Genomic DNA, 24,263 nt, shown 5'->3' with positions numbered 1-24,263 from the left:
ATGACAGTTTCTAATATGTAATAAGTAATCAACTGTTAGCTGCCATTATTATTGCTATTACCGATCATTAAAATTTAGGGTTAGTATTTAGCCTTGAAGTGTAGGTAATAGAATAAACAGACCTGTCTTTGTCATCCTTCCTTCTAGGCATACATTGTTGGGCAGTTGGCCCATTTTGTGACAAGAGTGTTGGTTGTACCTCTTATTGGTACTCATGAAAGATATATATGTGAATGTGAAGAATTATTTGAAACTATGGAGATGAAATCTGTTTGTGGTTTGGAAAAAGGCAATGGATAGTTATTTGCATTTTCATGACAATTTCATATTTAACAAAACCCCATCAAATTAATGATTGTGTATCTCCCCCATAACCTTAGTACTTTTTGACAATGTTAATACTTCTCCATAACCTTACTGCTTTTTGGTAGCAAACTGAATAGATTCATCATAAATTTAGTATTTCTTGATATCAAACGGAAAGATGATAGTGAGAGAATAATACAGTTGCATATACAGCTCAAGTAAGTGTTCTAAAAATAACAAAAGACTGGCCTTTCATCACAACATGCACTCTTAGTGAAATAATTCAATGAGTCAATAATATTTAAACTGGCGTATGACTTGTTTATCAACACTGGGGCAGTATGTAACAGTGAACCAGCAATTGCACAGATGGAGTCGTGATCCTGCAAACTGAGAAATGATTTTACAGGAATGGAAATAGGGGCCACTAATTACTAAAGAAACCTCTCTTCATGGCCAAAATATATTGTGGCTTTTTTGTATGTGCGTGCTTTGTCAAGGCAACACTTTCTTTTCTCTTTTTTTCTTTTTACTTCTTACTTGCTTCCAGAAAGCCTAATCATTTCCTAATTTTTCTTTTCTAAATGCACTTTTTTCTCCATTCATTTTACTCCCAACTACTGCTTGGTAACCTAAGTCATGCACATAGGTTTACTGAGCAACTAAGGAAGCTCAGTTGCAAGTACTAGTAGGAAAATCAGTCAGAAAGTTTGACATATGTGAGTGGATACATGCCATACATGGGTGGTTTTTGTGCTAAGATTTGCTTTTCTTAGAAATGGGATAGCTATTAATTAGTAGAGGAAATGGATGTTAAATTTTCCACTGTACTTCGACGATTACAAAGCAGAGTGTGTAAGAAAAAAGATAATTTAGTTCAAAAGCCAAAAGCGAGAACTAAAAAATATCCAGTTGAAGAATAATACACAATATCTAATTTGATCACCAACATCCCAATTTAGAAATGTTAATGTGATAAAGTGTAAATACTGTGTGCTTTAGAGTAAACAAAACTGAGTTTAAATTTCATTGTTACCCTAAACTAGGCTGATTACTTAATGTCTTTGTTTGATAATCTCTGAACTGGGTTAGTAACTGTGCGTATTCTTAGAGGTTACTATAAAGGTTAAATGAGATAGTATATGTAAAATTGTTTGGCACCTAATGGACATTGAGTAAAAATTTGTTTTTTTCGTCTCACTATCCTACAAAAGATGCCCCAGTGAGTTTAATCTTGTAATAGTTGTATTCTTTAAAGATTTCAAACATTTAATTTTCCCATACATTTTCCTAGGGAAAGATACTAACAAGGCTTCTACTGCAAGTTGGCCTTCTCCCCAAAAATTAACAACCAGTGTGCTGTTACAGACAAATATGAAACATTTAAACTGTATTTACAAAAAAAATGTTAAGGCTTCAGTGCATTGTAGTTAGAGTAATTAATACTATTCCATTGAATCTCGAGACTACAAAAGTGTTGTATACTATACATAGTCATTAAGAAAAAGACTTTAAAGTCCTAGAGGCGAGGTGTTCAGTTCTTCTAAGAGGAATCTCTTTAATTTATTCAAAAACGTAAATACTAGAATTTTGGAAATAGGGAACAGAACATGGGCATCCCCCCAACTCTCACTTGTTCTCTCTTCTGTTCTCTGTGCTTTTAAAATTCTCATTCATTCATCAACAAACATTTTCTGAGGGCCTGTTTCCCTGCTTTTTAAGAACTGTGCAGAAAATTTTTGCAATCTATCCATCTGACGAGGGCTAATATCCAGAATCTACAAGAAAAAAAAAATAACCCCATCAAAAAGTAGGCAAAGGATGTGAACAGACACTTCTTGAAAGAAATGTATGCTGCCAAAAAACATGAAAAAAAGCTCATTATTGCTGGTCATTAGGGAAATGCAAATCAAAACCACAATGAGATACCATTTCAGGCCAGTTAGAATGGCGATCATTAAAAAGTGAGGAAATAGATGCTGGAGAGGATGTGGAGGAATAGGAATGCTTTTGCAGTGTTGGTGGGAGCGTAAATTAGTTCAGCCATTGTGGAAGACAGTGTGGCGATTCCTCAAGGATCTAGAACTAGAAATACCATTTGAGCCAGCAATCCCATTACTGGGTATATACCGGAAGGATTATAAATCGTTCTATAAAGACACATGCACACGTATGCTTATTGCAGCACTATTCACAATAGCAAAGACTTGGAACCAACCCAAATGCCCATCAATGGTAGACTGAATAAAGAAAATGTGGCACATATGTACCATGGAATACTATGCAGCCATAAAAAAGAATGAGTTCATGTCCTTTGCAGGGACATGGATGAAGCCGGAAACCATTATTCTCAGCAAACTAACACAGGAATAGAAAACCAAACACCACATGTTCTCTCTCATAAAGTGGGAGTTGAACAATGAGAACATATGGGCACAGGAGGGGAACGTCACACACCGGGGCCTGTCAGGGGGTTGGGGGGAAGGGGAGGGATAGCATTAGGAGAAATACCTAATAATGAGTTAATCGGTGCAGCAGACCACCATGGCACATGTATACCTGTGTAACAAACCTGCACATTCTGCACAGGTATCCCAGAATTTAAAGTATAATAATAAAAAAAAGAATTGTGCTACTTGCAGTGAAGTAGGATACACACACATACACACATATATTATAAAATGTATTGTTTTTTTAAATAGTGTTAATTGCTTTTTGAATGAACAAAAATGAGAGTTTCATTTAATCCAAACTTTAGAAATACATTTCTACTCTAATACCTCTGTTCATTTGCCTAATGTGTAAATCTTGCAGTGACTATATACTCGAGGCACGTTAGTATTTTGAAAAGGGTCAAAGAAAATTTTCTGACCAGGTGTCAGTTTTACATCCTGAGGGAAAAGAAACTGCTAGAAATAATGAACTATAAAAGTAAGAAAAATAGCCTCAAAGGGACAGACACTATATTGTTAACAAAAGGGATATATTTTATTGATTCATTGTTGACTGTTTCAGGAGAACATGCTTAATAATAGACGCATGAGTAAGTGAGTAAATTCTTTCTCAGGAACCAAGTGCATCCCTGTGTATATTATCTTCAAGTAAAAGTTGGCTTTTTTCCTGGTATGAAACTGTAAGACCAAGCCTAGTGACTAGAAGTAGCCATGGCTTCCATTTCCATACCTTTTTGTCATTCACAGCATAAGGAGGCTTCTAGATGCTCTAAAATAGTTGTCACTAGAGTTTCAACATCATTTGTTTCTACATAATTTTTCTAATATATTAATAAGCGTTGTGCACCAATATGTTATAATCATTGAAAAGAACTGCTGGATTGCATCCCCTGTGTTCCCATATTATAGTCTATATGTGTTTTATAATTAGAAAGCCCATTAAAAGAAAATTAGAAAATAAAAGATCATCCTAACTTACCTTCCATGAACTATATCATAATATATGTGATTTTATTTTTATTGTGTGCCATTCCCTCTTTATGAAGTAGGTTTAAATAATAAACTAATGGTAAAACAAGGAAGTACAAGTTCTGCTGCTGTAGCATCCCTCAGGCTTGCATTTGTGAGAATCCTTTACCGGCACAGTTGACATTTTATCATCTATGGTAATAGTGTTTTGGAAGAGACCCATCATTTTGTTTTCTTTTCATGTCTTAACCTATGTTTCAGCAGTTTCTGCATAATGCTTGCAGGAATCAGAAAATGGGATTGTCATCAGACCTGGAAAATTCTCTGTTTTGGGTTTATATAAAAGCAGATTTGTAAAAGTTTCCCCACAGTAATGTCTATAACACATCTCCAAAATGTAATGATGGGTGGGTATGAGAGAGAAGTTTTTGTGAAATTGGTGACAAAATATACCTATCTTTTTTTTCTTTTTTTGGTGGGGTCTTGCTCTGTCACCCAAACTGGAATGCAGTGGCACGATCATAGCTCAGTGCAACTTCAAACTGCTGGGCTCAAATGATCCTCCCACCTCAGCCTCCTGAGTAGCTAGGACTACAGGTGCATGCCACCATGCAGCTTAAATATATTCATCTTAATATCTCCACAGTAGCTCAGCTCTTTAACTTCCAGCACAACATCGTAGGTGAACTTGTGAATAGTGCCTGTAGATTAAAGAATATACAACTTGAACTTGCCTAGTTGTGGTGAAAATCTCAAGCATTAAGGCTTGCTGAAGATACTTGGGAAAACTAAAAGGATAATAAGAAAAAAACAAAGAAAAACTTACTGCTGATTTTATCTGTTTTAAGACTTAAGACTGAGATAGTGGCAAATAATTTCTCTATAAGCTACTTCTCCCAGTTTTCCTAATTTATTTTGTCTTCCCTCAAAAGCCATTTTTACCTTTTGTTGCCTTTATTGACCTAGGAATTAAAAGCATACATGTTTGACTTAATCAAAAGGTACAGTGTGCTCAAGTTATCCAGAATCCTTAAATAAATCTGACATGACCGTGTGGCAGAGGTTATTTAATTTTATCCTTTATCTGTTTTCTAGTTACTTAATTGCCTTAAGATGTTTCTTAAATGTAACAGAATAAAACTTTAGAGTTGTATTATCATGGAAAATAGTCTTAAAGTTTTTCTTGTTCACATCAGGTTAATTAGTGCCATATTATTATAACCCTAAGAAGCCATGTTGGGGACACAGGTTCAGATTAGACTAATGTTTATTAAGTACCATCCAAGTGCCAGACATTTTACTAGGGGATTTTAATCAACTATATCTTAATAACATTATGTATGTATATTTAACCATCGCATAAATCTTGAGAGATAGCTGGCATTCATTCCAGGGACAAGGTCTGCTTTCTGCAGGTCACAGCTAGGAGTAATCTTAGCTGCCATTTATTTAGATCTATCCTGATACTGGACACTGTGTTTACAATTTTGCCTACATTGTGTTATTTAATCTGCACAGTAACCTTATGAGGTAGTTGGTTTCAAATCCAGTTTTACAAATGAGGGACATGTGGTCAAGAGGTGGGAAGTAACTCCTCAAGATTATGCGGTGAGGGAGCTTAAGGGTACTGTGCTCAGAAGTTGCTGGGTCTAGAATTCAAGCCCAATCCTAGTACTCCCTTCTCCACATTGTATTAGGTTATACATAAAAGCAGACAGCTATGGCCTTAGTGACCAATTGTTGCTTACACTTGACCTCACAGTCTCACGTGAGTTCATACCTGTTCCTTATGGTACAGTTCCTGCTAATGTGTACAGCAGAGGAGCCTTGGGGTAGTTCCTGAGGCCGGGTCACTAGAAGATAAAGAGGGACAACCTTTAACAGTGCAATAGATATTCCCCTATGCAAGAGGTATGCCAACACTGACATGTGGATGTCACCTCCTTTTTTCTCTCACAGCTCCCACAACTGCAGCCATGCTTGATCCCCTTGTTCTTTCTCTAAATCTCTCATTAAACATAAAGAAGAAGTCAGCTTAAATGCCTAGTGTTCCATTATTGGAATGCTAAGCTGGTGGGAGTTATTTATATCCTACTGCTCAAGGTCATCGCCGAGGTCTGATTTTTCACACACAAAATAATTTTGGTATAAATAGGCTAAGAAGGAAAAGCCACAGATACATTTTAAAAGGTCTCTCACTTAGAATATTCATTCCCTCATTCCGGAAAATCAGCTAAAATCTGATACATGGGAAGGAGAAATGAGATATGAAAATCCAAGTATGGAAAACGATCAACCTGTGGAAGCTCCCTGAAAGCCAGTATGAAACAGAGATTGTCCCAGTGATAATTGGCTAAATCTAAATTAGCCAGATTCCCAGGGCAAAGGGTTTCTTTGCCTCATGAGCCAGAATGCTGAGCAAATGGGAGAGACAGTGTGGAGTATTTTAGTTTTCCCATTTGACTTTTCCAGAATCCTAATTAAGGAGATTGCAGATTCCATATATATGGATCATTCTGCAATTGGTTGCCAAAATATTTGCACCTGGATCCAAATGGTAACCAATGGTTCTTGTAGACCATTGGGATTGATCATCTTCTTTTCTGTGAGCCTAAAGAAATTTACTTTTAATCTTGTTTATGGAGTATAACATACCCTGCCAATATGCATTTATGAAAGTGCTTTTTAAATGTATTTATTTTCAAGTCTTTCTTCTGAAGCAGATGCTTATTAAAATAAGTAGGGAACGTGTTATATACTTTTTGCTGTCCTTTTGATGCTGGTCTTTTGGGATTTTGAGAGCCAATGTGCTTTAATAGCTTGTCTTAGGGGAAAAAATTGAAATTCTAAAAGGAATTTAAATGAGCAGAATTGATGCTTATCCGAAATTTGAGAGCAGCTACTAGCGGTTCAGATTACAATCCTGTTTTACTACACCCCTGGCCTTTATTATCCATCATTCATTTCATGAAGAAAGAGCCTTGACTATCTTTCCTCCTCAGTCTTTACTCCGTGTTTTTATGCAGAAAAGTGTGTTGCAAAAAGACCCTCAAACTCTCATGACAAGAAGCTGATAAAATTGCATTAAAGAATCTAGCTCAAGAAGGGAAGCTTCTCAACACCATCCAAATAGTATCTGTAATTTCACATATGCTGCTTTTCCTCAAAAGCTCAGACAGATCAGACATTTCAGGTCACAGTTGAGAGTCACATCATCGAACACTGGCAAGTACTATCTCACCTTGAATTCTGTGGCCACATAAATCACCTGATATTGATGGTTAGAAATGCTGCATAGGAGAAGAAAGAATGCTGAAGGAGGTCTTGCTACCAACTCTGCTTCTGATAAACTCTAACCCTGGGGAAGTAACCTGGCATAGTAAGCTTCAGAGTCTCATCCAATATGAAATGGGTATAAAAGTACACCCATATGTGCTCTAGAATGTTTTCAAATGAAGAAATACAATATAAGAAAATGTTCTTTCAGCTTTTTAGAACAACATAGTAATACAAACCTAGATTTTCTTAGTAACTATTTACTAACATCTTCCTTTTGAGAATGGATTCATTTGGCTTTGTTGTTTAGGCCAAACATCATTTAGCCTATTTTTGTTTTTGTTTTTTTAACTTTCATTTAAGTTTGGGGTACATGTGCAGGTTTGTTCCATAGCTATATGTGTGTCATGGGGGATTGTTTTAAAGATTATTTCATCACCCAAGTATTAAGCCAAGTACCCATTAGTTGTTTTTCCTGATCCTCTTCCTCCTCCCACTCTCCACCATCTAATAGGCCCCAGAGTGTGTTGTTCCCCTCTATGTGTCCATGTGCTCTCATTATTTAGCTCTCGTTCATAAGTGAGAACAGGGAGTATTTGGTTTTCTGTTCCTGCATTAGTTTGCTAAGGATAATGGCCTCCAGTTCCATCCATGTCCCTGCAAAGGGCATGATCTCATTCCTTTTATGGCTGCATAGTATTCCATGGTGTTATGTACCACCTTTTCTTTATCCAGTCTATCATTGATGGGCAGTTAAGTTTATTCTATGTTTTTGCTGTTAGGAATAGTGCTACAGTGAACATGGGTGTACGTGTGTCTTTATAATAGAACAATTTGTATTCCGTTGGGTATATACCCGGTGATGGGATGACTGGGTCAAATGTTATTTCTCTCTAGGTCTTTGAGGAATCGCCACACTGTCTTCCACAATGATTGAATTAATTTATACTCCCACCAACAGTGTATAAGTGTTCCTTTTTCTCTACAATCTCACCAGCATCTGTTTTTTTGTTTTTGTTTTTGTTTTTTTTGACATTTTAGTAATAGCCATTCTGACTTGTGTGAAGAATATCTCATTGTGGTTTTGATTTGCATTTCTCTAATGATCATTGATGTTGAGCTTTTTTTTTTTTTCCTATGATTATTGGCTGCATGTATGTCTTCTTTTGAAAAGTGTCTGTTCATGTCCTTAGCCCACTTTTTAATAAGGCTGTTTGTTTTTTCTTTCTTGTAAATTTGTTTAAGTTCCTTTTAGATACTGGATATTAGGCCTTTGTCAGATGCATAGTTTGCAAAAATATCCTTCCATACTGTAGGTTGTTTGTTTACTCTGTTGATAGTTTATTTTGCTGTTCAGAAGCTCTTTAGTTTAATTAAATTCCATTTGTCAATTTTTGCTTTTGTTGCAATTGCTTTTGGCATCTTTGTCATGAAATCTTTTCCCATGCCTGTGTCCTGAATGGTATTATCTACGTTGTCTTCTAGGGTTTTTATAGTCTTGGGTTTTACATTTAAGTATTTAATCCATCTTGAGTTAATTTTTGTATATTGCATAAGGAAGAGGTCCAGTTTCAATTTTCTGCTTATGATCAGCCAGTTATCCCAGTACTATTTATTGAATAGGGAATCCTTTCCCCCATTGCTTCTTTTTGGCAGGTTTGTTGAAGATCAGATAGTTGTAGATGTGCAGTCTTATTTCTGGATTCTCTATTCTGATCCATAGGTCTGTGTGTCAGTTTTTCTACCAGTACCATTCTGTTTTTGTTACTAGAGCCAGGTAGTATAGTTTGAAGTTGAGTAACATGATGCCTCCAGCCTTGTTCATTTTGGCTATTCGGGCTCTTTTTTGGTTTCATATAAATTTTAAAATAGTTTTTTCTACTTCTGTGAAGAATCTCAATGGTGGTTAAATAGGAATAACATTGAATATATAAATTACTAGGAGCAGTATAGCCATTTTAACAATATTGATTCTTCTTATCCATGAGCATAGGATGTTTTTCCATTGTTTGTGTCATTTCTGTTTTCTTTAGCAGTGGTTTGTGGTTCTCCTTGTAGAGATTGTTCATCTCCCTGGTTAGCTGTATTCCCTAGGCATTTATTCTTTTTTGTGGCAGTTGTGAATGGGAGTTTGTTCCTGATTGTTGTTAATATATAGGAATGCTAGTGATTTTTGCACATTGGTTTTGTATCCTGGGACTTTGCTGAAGTTATTTATCAGCTTAAGAAGCTTTTGGGCTGAGACTGTGGGGTTTTCTAGATATGGGATCATGTTGTCTGCAAACAGGGATAGTTTGACTTCCTCTCTTCCTATTTGAATGCTCTTTATTTCTTTCTCTTGCTTGATTGCCCTGGCCAGGACTTCCAATACTATGTTGAATAGGAGTGGTGAGAGACGGTATCCTTGTCTTGTACAGATTTTCAAGGGGTTTTCAATGCTTCCAGGTTTTGCCCATTCAATATGATGTTGGCTGTGGGTTTGTCATATATGGCTGTTATTATTTTGAAGTATGTTCCTTCAATACCTAGTTTGTTGAGAGTTTTTTTTAACATGAATGGATGTTGAACTTTATCCAAAGCCTTTTCTGCATCTGTTGAGATAATCTTGTATTTTTTTCTTTAGTTCTGCTTATGTGATGAATCACATTTATTGATTTGCATATGTTGAACCAACCTTGCATCCCAGGGATAAAGCCTGCCTGATCATGGTGGATTAGCTTTTTGATGTGCTTCAGCCTATTTTAATTCCCTCTGTGATCTGTAATGAAACAGAGAGAATAAGAACACAGATAATATGCACATGTACTTCCTTTACTGCTGAAATAGAGAAACTCTGGCAACAGCTAGCTTTAGGTTAACAGTTTTACAATCTAAAGTCTTGAAAGATCAGAGTGAATTCCAAAATTGACCAAAAGTAGGGCTCAAGCTAAATATTTTCTCTCTTTTAGTTTGTTTTTCTTGTTGCTTTTTTTCCCCAATTTATCTGCTCTCATTCTCATTTTTAGTCATGAAATGCCCTCTTTTCTAACTTCCTTTATTGACAGTAAACAAATATTTTTGAGTTCCTGTTAAGAGCTACACTGGGTAGGTTTTAGGGAAAAACAGTGAACGAGATAAGCTTCTTCTGTTCCTCCCTTATGGATCTCATATTCTAACATCAGCTATCAAAACCTGCGTGTTTCTTCTTAAAGGTTTATATAGGCAGGACTTGAAGCATGGCAAGCTGAAAAGGCAAGCTAGTGGCTCAGAGGGACTGGAGTAGGGACCAAACAGTAGCTAGCAATTCAGATGTTTAATAAACTGTGGGACCCTAAACAAACAAACAAACAAATAAAAACCCTGATGTGTTGTTTTATATTTCTATATATTAGGAATATGATCTAATAGTTTATTTTATAATATCTAAAGCTTCACAAAATAGGAAAAAGGCTTATCTGATAAAGAAAAAATATTTTACTTATAGAATACTTTTTAAATACTATGTTTTAATTTTCAGACACATAAAATTTTAAAAATGGAACAAAAGTTTTCCAAGAGGAAGGTTGGTTTAATACATTAGGTTATTCTTCAAGTGCCATCTTAAACCTATAAATGATGCCAAATTGTATGAAAATAATTTTTAAAATTAGATTAAATATTCATCTCCATTATATTTACATTATTTAGTACTTTATTTTGTTTTCACACATGTTAAAAAGATAACCGTTCTCATACACTGTCGAAATTTCCCAAAACTATAAATTATTTAAGTCTTAATTAGTAAAGCTTCAATATGGGAGATTTTCCTGTACATTCTGAAGCCAGTGATTAACTTAATCAATTATGAACAGCTCTTGTTCCACTAGACAAAATATATTGAGTACCTTGTAGTATCAGGGAAGTTTCATTTATCTTTTTTTTTGAAACCTGAAACAAATTTTAATACCGTCTCTTTGAATTATTCATCATCATTTCTTATCAGATTAGAGCACAGCAGCTGTGTCCAAAATGTGTCCACAGCAGATGTGTCCAAATCTTTGTTTTATGTACGTGAAAGGTGAACACATTTAAAATAAATAAAAATTCATTGTGCTCTTATGTTGTTATTAAAGACATTTTTACTGCCTAGTCCTGCTTTTAAAAATATCTAATTATGTATTTAAGGTCTTTTTCTGTTTTTGTTTTATAGTATAAAATAATTGTCTTTTGCTTACAGCTAATATCTCAATATCTAATGACACCACACTGGCCCCAGAGTATTCGCCAACTATTTCTTCTACTGACATGGTAAGTGACTTACTATTTTAAAATACCTTCACACTGACTGCATATTGTGTACTTGTTTATAATACCTATAATATATGATGTCTTCTACCATTCAGCAATTCTGGCATCAACACTTATGTAATAATTATTGACAGTGGAGGGATAGGAAAAAAAAAACCACTTTCCTTTGCTCTAGTCAGCACTTTTGGTTTTTTTTTTTTTTTTTTTTTTTTTTTTTTTGGCCTTAAAAAAGCTGAAGCCAATATTTACTTCTATAACATGCTTTTTAAAACTTCTTAGGAATTTAACTGCCACATCACATTAATTGTAACCTCGAAATATTTTCACAAGGGAAAATGTGAGAAGTTGGAAAATGAGAGCACAGTATCCTCTCTCTGTTTCTCGTATGGTTAAGAATTCTTACTAACCAAATGGTGCTGTGTTCTCTTCACTAAGAGTGATTGTAGCAGGACCTTTCCCCTGTCACTTAGAAAGGACTGTGCCTCTGTCACATGATATCCTTTCCCATGGCTTGTAACCAAGGATCTTTAGGAGACTGGAACTAAGCTTTAAAAATGAGCTGTTTTGCATGGAAGGTCACACACTGGAAGGAGGCTTTTGTGTTGGAGAAAAAGGGGAAAGTGCTGTTTCAGACTTCCAATTGTGCGCCTTCTATGCTGAACATGGAATCTTACCAAAGAATATAAATCTTTCAGTTATAAAGACAGAAGCCATAATACCTTGTATTGATAGAGTGCCCATCTCTCAGGAGACCCGGACATTTCTACAGATATTATGTAGTGAGTGCCCTAACATCCCTTTCAAAGATGATGTTTTGTATCTTTCCTGGGCAACTCTCATGTGACCCTCTTTTTTGTTTTTATATTCTGTGGCTCTCTTGATTGCTTTTTTTGCTGTTAAAGTCTTCTCTGGCTTTCCTCAAAACTTACCTCTCTATTTCTTCCATGTTTGATACTGTGTGTGTGAAAAAGTATGTGTATATGTTTTACCCCATGCATACAGAAAGGAGTTCAGCTTTCAGTCTTTCAGCTGGTCAGCCTATTGCCTAAAAGGTCTTGCCTAAATACAGGGAAAACTACCTCCTTCTAGATTTGAAAGAATTTTATTCACAATTCTTCTAGTAAAAATATAATTAATAAACTATAATTTAATAATATATATTTTAATTAAAATATAGTTAATAAAATATAATTAATAAAACATAAGTTAATTTGTAATAAATATTAATGAAACACTGACTTCCACTGACTTAAAAAAAGAAATTATCTAACTTAATTCTTTTTGTAACTAATCAAGGGAATCATTAAAATTAATGAACTTTTAAGCCCTGTCTTTGGGCAAGTCCTGGCAGAGACTCCAGTAATTGATATGTATTAAAACAAAATGTTACAATAAGGTTCATGAAAAAAATGGAAGTTCTGATTGACTTCTAGTATGACTATGATAGAGACATAGAGGCATAATATCATTTCAACTTAGCTACGATTTATAGAGCACCTACTAGAGACCATATATGTTACACATATTCTCATCATTATAGACCTTAATATGTGCTATCACCATCAACATACACTACCAGGGTTAATTACTTCTATTTTATACATGAGAGAAACTGAAGCTTCAGAGGGTAAATCACCTTTCTTGCTTTAGGTCACATAGCCATGTATTCGTAGAACAAAGATTTGAACTGAAGTCTGGGTGGTTCCTAGACTGGTGCCATTTCTAGAATGCCATGATGCTTCAGTGTACACAAACGGCAATGTTTACCCTTCCAGTTCCTGTAGATGCCCCATATTCCAGGGCAGCAATCCCTTTGTGTGCATCAATTGCATACCTTAATTAAAATGTGAAAGAAGTTAGGGGAAAAAGTGTGTGTGTGTGTGTGTGTGTGTGTGTGGTCATGAAGGCCAACTTTTATCCTTCATTTATCCTTTTTCATTTGTATCAATACCTATATTTATATGTTGTGTATATACACACGGTAAATAACTCAGAAATGAGTTTTAAACAAATATGATTTATTACCATCAATCATAATGATCAATTATTGAGGTGTACCTACTAGGTGCCAGACTCTTCACAGTAATTGTCTATAATTCTCACAATCACTTTGTGAGTTATTAGATGTTACCTCTATTTTATAGATGAAACAGAGACTTAGAAAAGTTAACTGACCTTCCAAAGACCATATTACAAGTATATGGTAAAATTAGGATTTGAACTCAGGGTTTTCTGGCTCTAGAATCTGCCTTGTTTCTATTCTTTCAGGGAGCAGTATAGTGTTTCATGTAGAGGAACTTATAGATAGTGAGTTCTTGTGTCAGACCGCTTGGTTTCAGGTACTGGGCTCCACGACTTAACAGGCTGTGGAACTGTCTCAGTTGCCCATTTGCAACATTGGGATGCTAATAGTACTTATCTCAAAGGTACTGTAAGTGTCAACTTCATAGATAGGCAGAACTTAGCATAGTGGATGGCATGTAGTCATCTCTCAGTCAGTGTTAGGTATTGTTACTGTTCTTTCTAGGTATTATCATTTGATTAAGTCCTGCCGGCTCCATAACTCAGAAGTCTAATGGAGAGAGAAAATTGGGAGTGCCATCTTCTTGAGAGGCTACTGCGTCCTCTGTCTGCTTGGTCATGCTAGCTGGCTCTCTTATCCTGAACCTTTCCTAAGACACACAGTCATCAGGACTTAATTTTCCTTTTTTCATTTCAGCCATAATTAGATTGTGAGAGAAGGTACAGGAAAAGTGACATGCATCCCCTGGAGCCAGCAAGGCTTGCTCTCACAGGCCCTCAGTACATCTGTCAGAGGAAGGAAGGTCTTCTCCCTTCAGCTTCACTAGCATGAAGACAAGCTTTCTTTTTCATGGTGGTAGGGATGTGTTTCAGGGGAAAGGGCAGGAGAGAGGGGTATTAGAGTGTTTAGGATTAGAACTCTAGGATAACTATGTCTCAAGATAAAAAGGCAGGTTTTAAAATTTCCATTTATTGTTGGAATGGTGTCTTTATTTCTTCTTGCTTTCTCCAGTTTTTCTATCGATTTCTTACCGGGTATATCCCTTCAGCTTGCAAACCAGATTCCTTAAAAGATTCCTGTAAACCTTTAAAACTAGCCATAGCTTGTTCACACTGTATCTAGATAATGAGCATTAATACCTGTTGGCTTACAGTTTCCAGCTCTCTGAGTGAGACACCAGATTTCAAAATCGAATGTCAGTTTCTTCTGAGGAGGTGATTGAAAGGATCAGTTAGTATTTTGTTTTTCACATCAGATTCCTTGTTTGTTTGTTTGTTTAATTGAGGCATACTTTAAAATACACAGTTTTGAAGTATTCATTGAAATGAGTTTTGACAGTTATAACCACCATCCATACAAGATACAGAACATTTCCATCATACCAGAAGGTCCCATGGACTGCTGTATTTTTTTTGATACCCCAGTTTTCTTTTTGGGGGATCTTTCTTTGCCCAAATACTCTGCCCCTCACCTTCAGAAGGCAGATACCTGAGCCCTTTCCAAAGTAGTTGAATGCCTCAGAGAGGTTTCTCTCAGCTCTGCTTCTCTGTCTCCCATCTTAAGAAAGTGGCTTCCTTAAGCTTAAGAGAGGCTCCATGTATCTAAGGCAGAACTTTTAGCTTTCCTGTGCAACCTCCAGTCTTAAACGTGTATTACCCGTGCACTTGGCAAAGACCATGAGAAAGTCTGGTGAGTGGGTGCAGACTTGATCTATGCCTAGGACTCCTGAATTCTGCTCTGTCACCCAAGTCTACATGTAGCCATTAAAAATTCATTAATAGAAAAATTAGTTGGGCATGATGGCCCACACCTGTAGGGTTATAGTGAGCTATATCATGCCACTGCACACCAGACTGAGCAACAGTGAGACTATGTATTAATATCTTAAAAATAAATAAATAATAAAATAAAAAATACTTTTTAAAAAACAATTAAATGTTTGACTTCTTTCCGCATCTTAATGGTGAGTTTTTTAAAACTGTGATTTTTATAGGGTATCTTGCTTCCTTGGTTGTTAGGATGGGAGTGATGGCCTCTTATAATTTTCTATAATCCTAATCACAAGCAAAACAACTAATTCATCTTGATATCTTATAATGGTACAGACAACTGTAACTCAAATGCATGCTGTAGATGATAAGGTAAGACTTCAGATTACTGCAAATCTGGCTCACCACTTTGGGGGAAAAAGTCTAAATAAGTACATCAACAAGTTAACCTCGAGGCTTTTATTAGTGGTATCACTGTCATTTATATTTTTAAAAGCACATATTTTATCAGTTGGTACTCAAAAGGGGAACAGCAGGTCCTCAGATAACACCGTTTCATTATAACGTTGATGAAAAAAGAGAAATCGATTCTCATGCTACTGCCTGTGTGGAGTTTGCATGTTCTCCTCATGTCTGCATGGGTTTCCACTAGGCACTCTGGTTTCCTTCCACATCCCAAACACATGCATATTAGGTTCACTGGCATGTCTTAATTTCCCGGTCAGAATGAGTGTGGGTGTGTGTGTGTGAGGGCACCCTGTGATGGGATAGTGTCCTGTCTAGGGATAGTTCCTGCTTTGCACCCTGAGCTGCAGGGATAGGCTCTGGCCACTCACAACCCTGACCTCGAATGATAATAATTACCTTAGTTATTTTTATTAATCTTTCTTAAATGTATGTATAGCTCACATTTATTTTAACATTTAATATTAGAAACATTTTGATCCTTATTTTGAAGTTTGGTGATGTTTTTGTGACCAGGAATATGCCATAGGGACTTAACTCTTGTTTATAGTGATTAGCCTATGGTAAAATTGGTGTGGTTAAACATCATTTTGCTTCAAGTTGCAGTTTCCATGAACCTATTGATGACTTTGAGGATCTACTGTAATACAGAACCTTTAATTATTATTTATATTATTATTACTTATTATACTACCCAGAGATACTGTTAATCATGAGACTAAGAACCTTCATGATGATTCTAGGAATTAACATTCATTTAATGGGAAATGAAATGTCATATTAATCTTCCTGTGCAAAGCATCCTTGTGATTTTCTCCCACCGAGAAAGTCAAGTGTAAAAACCATTCTGTCCTTAAATCTCCTTGAAGATTACACGTTCCTACTTTTAAAAGTATTATGGAAAATTTTAAATATGCACTAAAATAGAATAATGCAGTAAAGCCTCATATACACATCACCTAGTCTCGATGGCTTTGAACGTTTTGTTCATCCTGTCTCATATATCCCCCACTTTTTCCTTTAGGGAGGATGCTGTGGTCTTTTAAATTTTAAAATAAATCCTTTAGTATGCATTCTTTAAGAATTGTGAGCAGATCCACTCAGTATAACAGGGTAATTCACTTGAAAAAGATATTTCAAAAAATAGATTGAAATCCCTTTTCATGAGATTTACTGCAGTTAAGATCCTCAGCAACTTGATCTCATTTTCTTTAAACCTTTTCCCCCAGTACCCATTTACCTAAACAATCTGCTTAACGCATCTGGTCTATTCACTGTTAGATCCTCCACAAAGGTGAGCATTCAGTAAGTCTTTAAAGCGGAATGAAGCATTGTATGTCCCCATATCAGCATCTTTGCTTATGATGTCTCTCTCTCTCTAATACTTTACCTCTTTTTTTGCTGCCAATGCAGAAAGAAATGAACATCTAAAGTTTGTCACTTTTATTCCCTTTTGTTACAGTTTCGCTGTCCTTCTACTGTTACTCCTGCTGCCTTTTGAATATGAGAGTTCTGCAAAAACCCTTTTAGGGCTTAGTTTAAGTTTTGTTTTGTTTTTTTCTGTACTCAAGATGATTATTCCCTCTTCTGATCATCAGATCTTCATACCGCTCATTTAGATACTTTCCTTTACTGGCTTATATTATTAGTTAATATTTAAGTTAAATGCTTTATTTCTCTAGGGAAAGTTTTAAAAGTTGTTGTTTTATTTCTCTTTATCGCACCAGTAAAGGTTACATTAGTTCTTTCATGCACTTAGGTCCCAGTGCATTTTCTGTTTTCTTGTGGCCACATTTTTCTATTTTCTAGATGTGACTGTTACTCAAAATATTCTATATCTCATTGAAATAGTGTTGCCATATTTAGCAAACAAAAATAAAGCGTGCCCAGTTACAGATGAATTTTAAATAAATATTGAATAATTTTTAGTATAAATATGTCCTAAATGTTACATATGAAGCACTTATACTGAAAATACTATTTGTTGTTTACCTGAAATTCAAATATAACTGGGCATCCTACATTTTACCCAGCAACTCTGGATTGGAAGTTTATTTTAATTTAATTTTGTCCTCCAGATAAAAAGAGTAGATAAATTGGTAGATATCTTCCTTGAACATGTCATATATTCCAGATGTGATGAGAGATTTCATTTGTTCAATCAACAGTGATTTCTTCGGTACCTAATGTATACCAAATGGAATTCTGCTAGTGTCTTGCTCTGCTCTTTTCTTTTTTTTTTTTTTTTTTCTTCTTATTGATGCACAGTCCCTTTGGTCCTCAGGCACTATACCTTTATGATTTTTAGCTTTTATCCATCCTCAGTCCAAACAGTTACTAAGTCCTGGTTCATTTCTCTCTCTCTCTCTCTGCTTTCTCCACTCTTGCATTTCCCATCAATCTCTTTTCCTTTTCATCCCCATAACCAGATTATTTCTCATCCACTACAAACACCTCAAAAGTTTTTGCCAACCCCAAAGAACTTGTCTTAACCTTGCGATTTGCATATTCTAACCTATTCTTTTGTTACTGTATAATTCTTGAAAAAATAGTCTGTAATTGCTGTTGCAATTTTTTCACTCCCACACATTTCTCAGCTTATTGTACTTCTTTTACCCATCACTCTGATGACTTTTCCATAGTGTTTTGTGGTATCTTCACTTCCATTGTGGATACCCTAGATGTTTGACTCTCTTTTTTTCCTGCACATTTTTCCCTTGTAGTTTTATTGTCTTACTACTACAATGATCAGCTCTTTCCTGATGACTCCTAAGTAGATGTCTCTAAACTTGACATCTCTCCTAGATTCAGGTCTCAGACCCATTAGATATTTCTCTGAATATGTTCAAACTTACAACAGTGATTATTGAGGAAGCTACAATATAATTGTAACAAAACATTACAAGCATCATAAGGAAAACAGATAATGTGCTAAAAGAATCCTAACAGCCAGAAAGGACTTCTGAGATTATGTTCCCATTTGTCTTGTTCTTTGTTTTCTTCAGAGACAGGATCTTGCTCTGCTGCCCAGGCTGGCATATAGCAGCACAATCATAGCTCACTGTAACATCAAACTCCTGGGCTCAAGTGATCCTCCTGCTTCAGTCTCCAGAGTAGCTAGGACCACAGGCATGCACCACTGAGCCTGGCTAATTAAAAAAAAAAAATTAATGGAGATGAGGTCTTGCTATGTTGCCCAGGCTAGTCTCAAATTCCTGGTTTCAAGTGATCCTCCTGCCTTGAGCCCCCTAAATGCTGGGATTACAGATGTGAGCCACCGTGCCAGGACTGTCTTGTTCTTAAAGTTCTGATTTAACCATTTAAACAGTATGTATAGATTTTTGCATAGGAAATAAAGATCAAAACCATAGAGATGTGAGAATCACTTGTAAGGGCTAGAAGGCAGTAGCAGTGAGATGAGTTAAGGATCTCCTGCATTAAGACCAGAGGAGACAATAGTGGCTTGAACATCGGGGGTAGCAGTGGACATAGGTAAGTTTGTTTGTGAAATGAACCCTGCCTGAAGTTTTATGGAATTAGCCTTCACTGACATCGGTTTGTATGGAATAATAACATTGAAATAATACGGATAATATAGATGTATTTTCAGTGATATCTAAATAGAATTGTTTATTAGCTAGAGTTTAAGTTTTATGGGAGTAGAAAACTTTGTATTCTGAAATGCCAGATATGCTGAGATATATGCATGCCACCTACAGTTTTTATACTGAAGTCCTTAATCAAAGGTGGTATTTGGAGACTCAGGTTTCTGGATAATGATACAAAGAATCATTTGAGGCTTACAAAATACTGATCATTTGGCATTTTAAGTTGATGTAAGCAAGAAAATATGTCTGTCATTTCATGTACATCTGTGTAGTCTTCACCTCAACCTGAATCTCTGTAAGAAAATCAATAGAACTTCCTGTCAGGATTGCTTTAATGCAACTTATCTGTGGGCAACTCTAGTTATAGAGAAGAATTCTGCTGGTATTAAAGTGCTGAAGTAAAATTATGTTAAATTTTTGCTGACTTTAAAACAAAGAAACCTGTTACCTATTATGACTTCTAAACTTTAAATATATGGTGCTATAAACACCCATATGCAGAAATCTCGAAAGCAAAATAAGATATGATTAATCACCTTTCAGAAGCAAAGTTTGATAAAAGCAAGAATGCAGTTCAGCTGTTTACAAGTTGAAGCTTCTATAGGAAAAATATTTCAGGGAAAGATATATATTTTGTTTTTTATTGACTTATGTAAGCACTTTACCTTTTGAGCTCTATAAAAAATTTAACTCTTTCTGGCCAGAGATTCTTCCTTTATGACTATATTACCCATATCATGAGAATTCATTGAATAGTAAAAGACACTGATGATGTGTTTGGTGTGAGGTAGAACTCTTGTCTGCAAAGGACAGGAGAAATTTATCTTTACGCGTTTATTTGCAAGGTGTTTTCAAATAACTCTTCTGATAGCATATGATATATCCATTAGCCCTGGACCTAAGAGGAATAAGTTATGGGTATTTAGAATGTTTCTAAGCTGAGACACCCAGTCCCTTCCACTCAACCACATTGACATACATTTAGATAGGTATGATTTTGAAAATCTCTCCTCAGGAAAGAGCCAGATTGTCACAGTATGCAAGAAAGTGTTTTGTATAGCAAAAGAAACTTAGTTAAAGGGTATTTAAGAAGATTCAAATATCAGTATAAGGGAGATCTGTGCAGAAATTTTATTAAGCAAGGGGATGAGCAACCAGGAGACTGCTCATCACATAAAATGTTCAGGCAGAGAATGAATGGTCATCTTTCAGGACTATTGAATACTAAGGATGAGAAATCTGATGAAATCATTCAAGTTTCCTCCAAACCCTGATATTTTAGAAAAAGTTTCTTAGGCTTAGAGGCCATTAACTTTTGGTTGACTAATAATTCAAGTAAGTCGGCTGTTATAGAAGCAGATTTAGATATAGGGATTTTGGGTGCATGTGACTTTGTTGAGACAGTGGTCTCAATAAAAACAGATTGAGAGGAACAGTATAAGACAGGGAAGGAGTTAAACAAGGATGTGGTTTCAGCTGAGTTTCGCTTCAGCCTGATCTCATGGGAGCTCTGGAGCATAAATTGTGCATAGGGTTGCTCTCACCTGGAGACAAAGAGAGTCTAGTTTTAAACCCTGGTCAGTATTGGTCAGTAATCGGCTATGAGAAGGCACTACACTGCAGGTGAGGTGGCTCTGAAATGGCTAATGGCAGTTCTCTAGAGAAGAAGACAGCTATGAATTAAGAGCAGCTAGTATTGAGAGCAGCTGGGGGATGGGTGTGCTGGCCCTATCTACTATGCTAGCAAAAGGATTCTCCTATGTATTAGAAACAAAAATAGAAACAGAAGTGAGTTGCTAGAGGGAAGCACAGCACTGACTCTGCAACAGCCATTCATGAAAACTGACCATATGTTTGAGGCCATGTAACACGGAGATGAATATTCCATACACAACTACATAGCCTTAAAGGGATCACAGCACATACCAAGAACAGGTGCTCATAATGCTGACCTAGAGTCAAGAAGAAAAAAATCTATACTTTATTAGAATATGCAATTGAAAAAGCAGGGACCATCCACATTTTTGCAGTTTAATTGCTTAAATCACCAGTCCCTAGTTATTTAGAAAAGAAACAGAATACTTGTGAAAGAGCTCGGTGAGTAGTTAACCTATTACAACTTTTAGAGCGTTAACCATAGGGCCATCAGGTAGACACATAAGAAGCTGTGCCTTACAAAGGTAAGTACTTTTTGAAAAAGAAAAGTGTTTTAGAGAGTCTTACATTTTGAGACTTAGAATATTAATGTGTCTCAGTTACTCTCAGGAAGGCATGCAGGAAAGAAGTACTTTGTGGTTTCTGTTGAACAAGTGGGCGATTTTAAGGCTGTTGCCCAAACTAGGTAACAAATTGCATCATTCTCATTGTATTTTCAATAATTGCCACCCTCTTGGCCCATCTTATCTGTTAGTCCATGAGCAACTCATCAAGTTTCACCCTCCAGTGCTCATTTTCAGACTGTTTTCTAGAAACTTTTAGTATAATTCCTATATAGCTCATCAAGTATCAAAGGCTGCTTTTTATATGTCATTGTTCTCTAGAAAAATTTTAATGTTTTTCTTCTTCAGTACCATAATACTACCTTTGACTGGGCATTTTTGTCGAAGAAGGAGTGTTTGAAACATGGAGGAAATCTCGTGGGGAACAACTGTAATTTTGTTCCTGATATTACACTCATGTCTTTTATCCTCTTCTTGGGAACCTACACCTCTTCCATGGCTCTGAAAAAATTCAAAACTAGTCCTTATTTTCCAACCACAGTAAGTACCTGAGCTTTAAATCATTTTCATTGGATTTACACTGTATCAACAATAATACAACTTTGCAAGGTTAAAAAGGCACCTATAATTCAACGTGTTCGATGTAATTTTGTGCATTTTAAAAATTACACTTCAATCTTTGTTCATGTGCATACTTATTAACATAAGTCTAGTCAAGCTTTGGAAAATCTTCCAAGGACTTGCTCACATAATTCTGTCATATATCTCTCATAATTCTGAATGTGATGAAAGGAAAAAAAATGAGACGAATTATATCTAAAAATGCATGAGTGAAGAAAATACCTTTTACATTCATAGTGTTTAAGTACATAATCAAAAACTCTTCATGTTTATCAGGAATTTCCATGTTGTAGAATTTCTTCAGCAGCTGTACGTTTGAGTATTTTAGTACTTGAATTATGGGTTGTGAGAGTAAACTTAAATTGTGTTGTTACACAAGTATTGGTATAAGATATGACTGTCATATGAGCCAAACTTTCCTTTCTGTAATGATGAATGCCATAGTACAGAGAAACAGATAATTAAACTGGGTTGTGCAAACATCCTGTCTCCCATTAAAATGCCTGAGTGAGCTTAGTCAAAACTGTGGGTTCATGGAAATACTACAAGAAAAGACTAACATTTAGTTAATGGCATTTTGGTTTTTTGCTTGCAGAATCAAACTAAGATAATCCTTTGCTTTACAGTTCAGTTCTTAGTGTTTAGGACGTCAGTGTTTCTTAGGCAATCTTGATTACACCTGATTTATATCAGTGACCTGCTCTATACAGCTGACATCTCATGAAATAGCTCTTCCTGCATTATGTGTAAAAGGAATAGAAGCATTTTAAAATATGAGATGCACTTGATGAAATTCTTTTTTCCAGTTCCTAGGAAATGAAAATATATTTACTTTCACCTAGAAAATTTTTGACTCTCTGATTCTTCTTACAAAATTGAAAGTAAATGGAAGGGTTGATAATGAAATGTCTAGAAGTAGATAGCCCAAGGAATGAAAAATTTCCACAAAGTGAAATGTAGGAAGAAGCATTCAACATAGTCTGCTTAACATGGACATTACAAGCTGGTGATCCACAGGCAGAAAGAATTCAACGCACAGCCATTCTTTGTTTAGCCCACAGAGTGTGTACATACCGGCGCTCTCTCTCTCTCTGTCGCTCTCTGTTACTTAAGGCTTTTGGTAATAGCCTAACTATTAACTAACTATTGCTTTGCAAATAGTTACTATTTCCCCAACTCTTTATTGTTTAAGAATTGGCTATTTCACACATTCAGATTAACTGCCTGTTCTTAAAGACACTGGGAAATGTGCTTTCTTGATACACCTTTTCAATTGTATGAGTTTTGTGTAGAACAGATTCCTGGGTAAAAGTCTTTGAGAATAATTTTTTTTTTCTCTTGAGGTTTTTCCTTCTTAATTACTAATTTATTGGGCATCTTGGGTTTTGTTTGTTTATATTTTTGGCTTATACTTTGTAAATCATCACCACCTGCCAAAGTCTGATATAATTTAAGTATAGTGAGTGGAAAAGTGAAAAATTTGTGAAGCACTTATAAGTCATAATTGGCAAAATAAACTGGTTTCCACCTTGAGATGAATGGAGATCCTTTTCCTAAGTTTTAAAATCTTAATTGATCAACAATAATGTAAACTATATATTTCTGGAGTACAATGTGACATATGTATATGTTGTGGAATGATTAAAGCAAGCTAATTAACATATCCGTAACCTCACATACTTATCACTTTTGTGATGAGAACATTTTAAACCTACTCTTTTAGCAAGTTTAAAATATACAACACATTATTATTAGCTATAGTCATTATGCTGTGCAGTGGGTCTCAAAGACTTATTCCTCTTGTCTGATACTTCGTACCCTTTGACCAATATCCTCCCATTCCCTGCCTCCAGTAGGCACCATTCTACTATCTACTTATATGAGTTTGATATTTTAGGTTTCACATGTAAGTGAGATCACATTTGTTTGTCATTCTGTTCTTGGCTAATTTCCCTTCACATAAAGTCCTCCAGGTTTATCCAAATTATTCCTAATGACAGAATTTCCTTTGTTTTAAGGCTGGATAGTATTCCATTGTTTATGTGTGCCACATTTTCTTTATTCATCTGTTGATGAACACTTAGGTTGATTCCATATCTTGGCTATTGTGAATAATGCTACAAAGAACATGAGAGTATTTATATCTCTTTGAGATCATAATTTCATTTCTTTTGGATATATACGCAGAAGTAGGGTTGCTGGATCCTATAGTAGTTCTGGTTTTTATTTTTGGGGGAAACTTCCATAATGTTTTCTGCAATGACTGTTCTAATTTTCATTCCCACCAA

At 35.6% G+C, this 24,263-nt stretch overlaps 1 protein-coding gene across 5 annotated transcripts in view; it reads left to right on the top strand.

Moving 5' to 3' along the window:
- Positions 1-24,263, top strand: part of SLC4A4 (solute carrier family 4 member 4) — a 385,984-nt gene that overhangs the window by 290,106 nt on the left and 71,615 nt on the right. For all 5 annotated transcript variants that reach the window (XM_025386057.1, XM_025386053.1, XM_025386055.1 and 2 more), the window contains 2 exons: positions 11,200-11,270; positions 21,703-21,894. In XM_025386057.1, coding sequence (XP_025241842.1) covers positions 11,200-11,270; positions 21,703-21,894 — 263 coding nt within the window. The remainder of the gene's footprint in view (positions 1-11,199; positions 11,271-21,702; positions 21,895-24,263) is intronic.

This window comes from Theropithecus gelada, chromosome 5 (genome assembly GCF_003255815.1).
Source record: "Theropithecus gelada isolate Dixy chromosome 5, Tgel_1.0, whole genome shotgun sequence".
Lineage (NCBI taxonomy): Eukaryota > Metazoa > Chordata > Mammalia > Primates > Cercopithecidae > Theropithecus > Theropithecus gelada.
The sequence above is the reverse complement of the archived record's forward strand: the minus strand, read 5'-3'. Positions and strand labels throughout refer to the sequence as shown.